General features: G+C 35.6%; 1 protein-coding gene across 1 annotated transcript; it reads right to left on the bottom strand.

The window, feature by feature from the left end:
• Positions 1-516: 516 nt before the first annotated feature.
• Positions 517-1,942, bottom strand: GPR31 (G protein-coupled receptor 31). Its single transcript, XM_044071509.1, has one exon. It carries the CDS (start codon positions 1,860-1,862, stop codon positions 918-920), a length of 945 nt encoding a protein of 314 aa, XP_043927444.1. The 5' UTR covers positions 1,863-1,942; the 3' UTR covers positions 517-917.
• Between the last annotated feature and the right edge of the window lie 553 nt (positions 1,943-2,495).

Here is a 2,495-nt window from a genome sequence, read left to right as displayed (position 1 = left end):
CAAAAAGGGAAAGTGGCTAGACTTAAAATGGACCACAAGCGTAACTAGCCTAGTACTTACCTATGAACCTATAACATTTAATTATTCATGCAGTCTGTTGAGTAAAACTAGGGATTACAGGGACCTTTGACTGTAGAGATTTATTTGCAAAGGCTCTGTACTAAACTTATGAAATTACAATACACAGAACAGAAACTTGAAGTAAAATGTCTATAAAGTAACTCTAATTGTAGGTAATAGTCATCCTTTAAGTTGTAGACTAGAATGCAATAAAATTAATTATAATTATCAAAATAAAATACCAGAGCAGTTCAACAATGGTCATCATCAGCATATAGCCTAATGTTGGACACCTTTTTATAACCACACACACACACACACACACACACACACACACACACACACACACACACACACACACACACACACACACACACACACACACATACACACACGTGTGTATATATATATATATATATATATATATATATATATATATATATATATACACTCAGACACACACATACACACTCTCAAAATAACTAAATATACATTCAGTAGATGGTAAGATAACTCATCTCAAGAATCATCTATGATTGTTTAACACTTTCTTCATCACTAGTTTGTTAAATGCTTGCATATATTTAGTCATATCTTGGTCAGAAAGTCAACATTAAAATGCATCATGGAACCTGATTTTAAATTATGGTGTCAGATTAGAGTGCTATCCTTTACAAAAGCAAGTAGGTGTGATTGTCTTAACTTCTGTTTCTTTCAGTCTTATTTCCTTGGAACCAGGAATCCTGGAAGACATGATAGTTCTCTTTTTTAATTGAGCTGCATCGTTGTTTGGTTTTATTTCTAAATATTTTATAGTGTTTTGATTACTACTTCCGAAAACAGTATCAACCATTGTCTCATGAATCAGAATCTTTGGAAGTTTCACTGCCCTGAGTCTCTTCTTTAATAAATCGTAGCTTTATGGAATTCAAAGCTTCTCGATAGGCTGCCCTGAAGGTCGGACTGGTAAAGCAGTATACAATTGGATCCATTGCACTGTTCAGGTAAGTAATAGTGAGCGAGACATCAAATGCATTCACAGCAGTTTGAAGTCCTTTACAGTTCTCAGATTTCTCCAGCACCAACAATGCTATTCTTGACAGAATACTGGGTAGAAAACAGACTGCATATACTACTACAACAGAAACAACCAGGTGCACTGCTTTTCTTACTCTGTGTTGTTTGTCCATATTTAGATCCCGCAGTTTCTTAATGATGCAGACAGTACAGAAAACATTTATAAAAAACGGGAACAAGAGCTCAACAAAAAAGATGCTCTCCTGCCAAACAGACGAGGTTGCACTACCATTTGTATTAAAAGTTTTACATTCTGTCACACCTATCTTTTGCTCTGTCAGAATGTGTATAGTTACTGACAACACCAAAAGCCAAGTAAAGCAAACAACCTTTTTAGCCGATTTTGTTGACAGCAGACTAAACCTGCGGTGAGGATGAATGACTCTCAAGTAGCGATCCAGCGTCACAGCTGTGAGGAAAGCAACACTGCCTGCACGATTGAGGTTCAGCAGAAACAAGTTTATTCTGCAAAAAGGATCTTTAAATATCCACTTCTCTGTAAGAAAGAAATGTATACGGAATGGTAAACAAATGTTCAAGAAGAAATCTGCAACTGACAGATTAAAAAGATAAATAGTACATGGTTTCCATGTTTTTAAACGATAAGTAAAGATCCACAAAGCAAAAAAGTTTCCTGCCAGCCCCAGTATAGTTTCCAGAATGAGCAAACCCAAAATGACAGGTTTAACTGGCGCATTATTTAATGAGCAGTTGTGTCTGAGCATGTTTACTGAGAACCCTTTGCTGAGCTAACCTACAAGGAAATGTCTCTCTGAAGTCCTTTCTGTAGCAGTTGCATGCCCGATACTTCCTCTATATAAACTTACAAGTGCCCACAGTTTTGCATTTGTGAGAAATAAAATATGAGAAGTTGCTGCAAACTAGATTTGTCTAGGAAATAATGAAGACAGAGATACGTAATAGAACTTACAAATGTTTCTGTTCTGTAGAAGGGAATTTAAAGGGTCCAGTTGTGTTTTGTAATTTACATATTCTAGTTTCTTTTCTCAACTCTGTTCATGTCACGTGTAGCAACTTAGGTAACTTCTAAATCTCATGGTTTTCCTGCCCTACTGTACTGAAACTATACTCTGTAAATGGCACTCGTTCATCATGAAATACAGCTGAAAGGAAAAAAAAAGCAGAATTTGCCTTTTAGGAACTATAGTTGAGATATATTTATGCCAAATGTACACTAAGCTAGTGCATACTAAACTAGGTTTGTTAAAATAAGCAGAGCAAGTGAACAGGAACTGAAGGAATGCAATAGTCTAAGAGAAATGTCAGTGGGAATGAAGACAATGTTTTATTAACTAAATAAGTAATAAATCCAGTGTAGTGCACAAGTATCATAAGAA

This window comes from Protopterus annectens, chromosome 1.part0 (assembly GCF_019279795.1).
Source record: "Protopterus annectens isolate FY-2018-M chromosome 1.part0, PAN1.0, whole genome shotgun sequence".
Classification (NCBI taxonomy): Eukaryota; Metazoa; Chordata; order Ceratodontiformes; family Protopteridae; genus Protopterus; species Protopterus annectens.
Note: the sequence above shows the minus strand (reverse complement) of the source record. Positions and strands in the feature narration are given on the sequence as shown.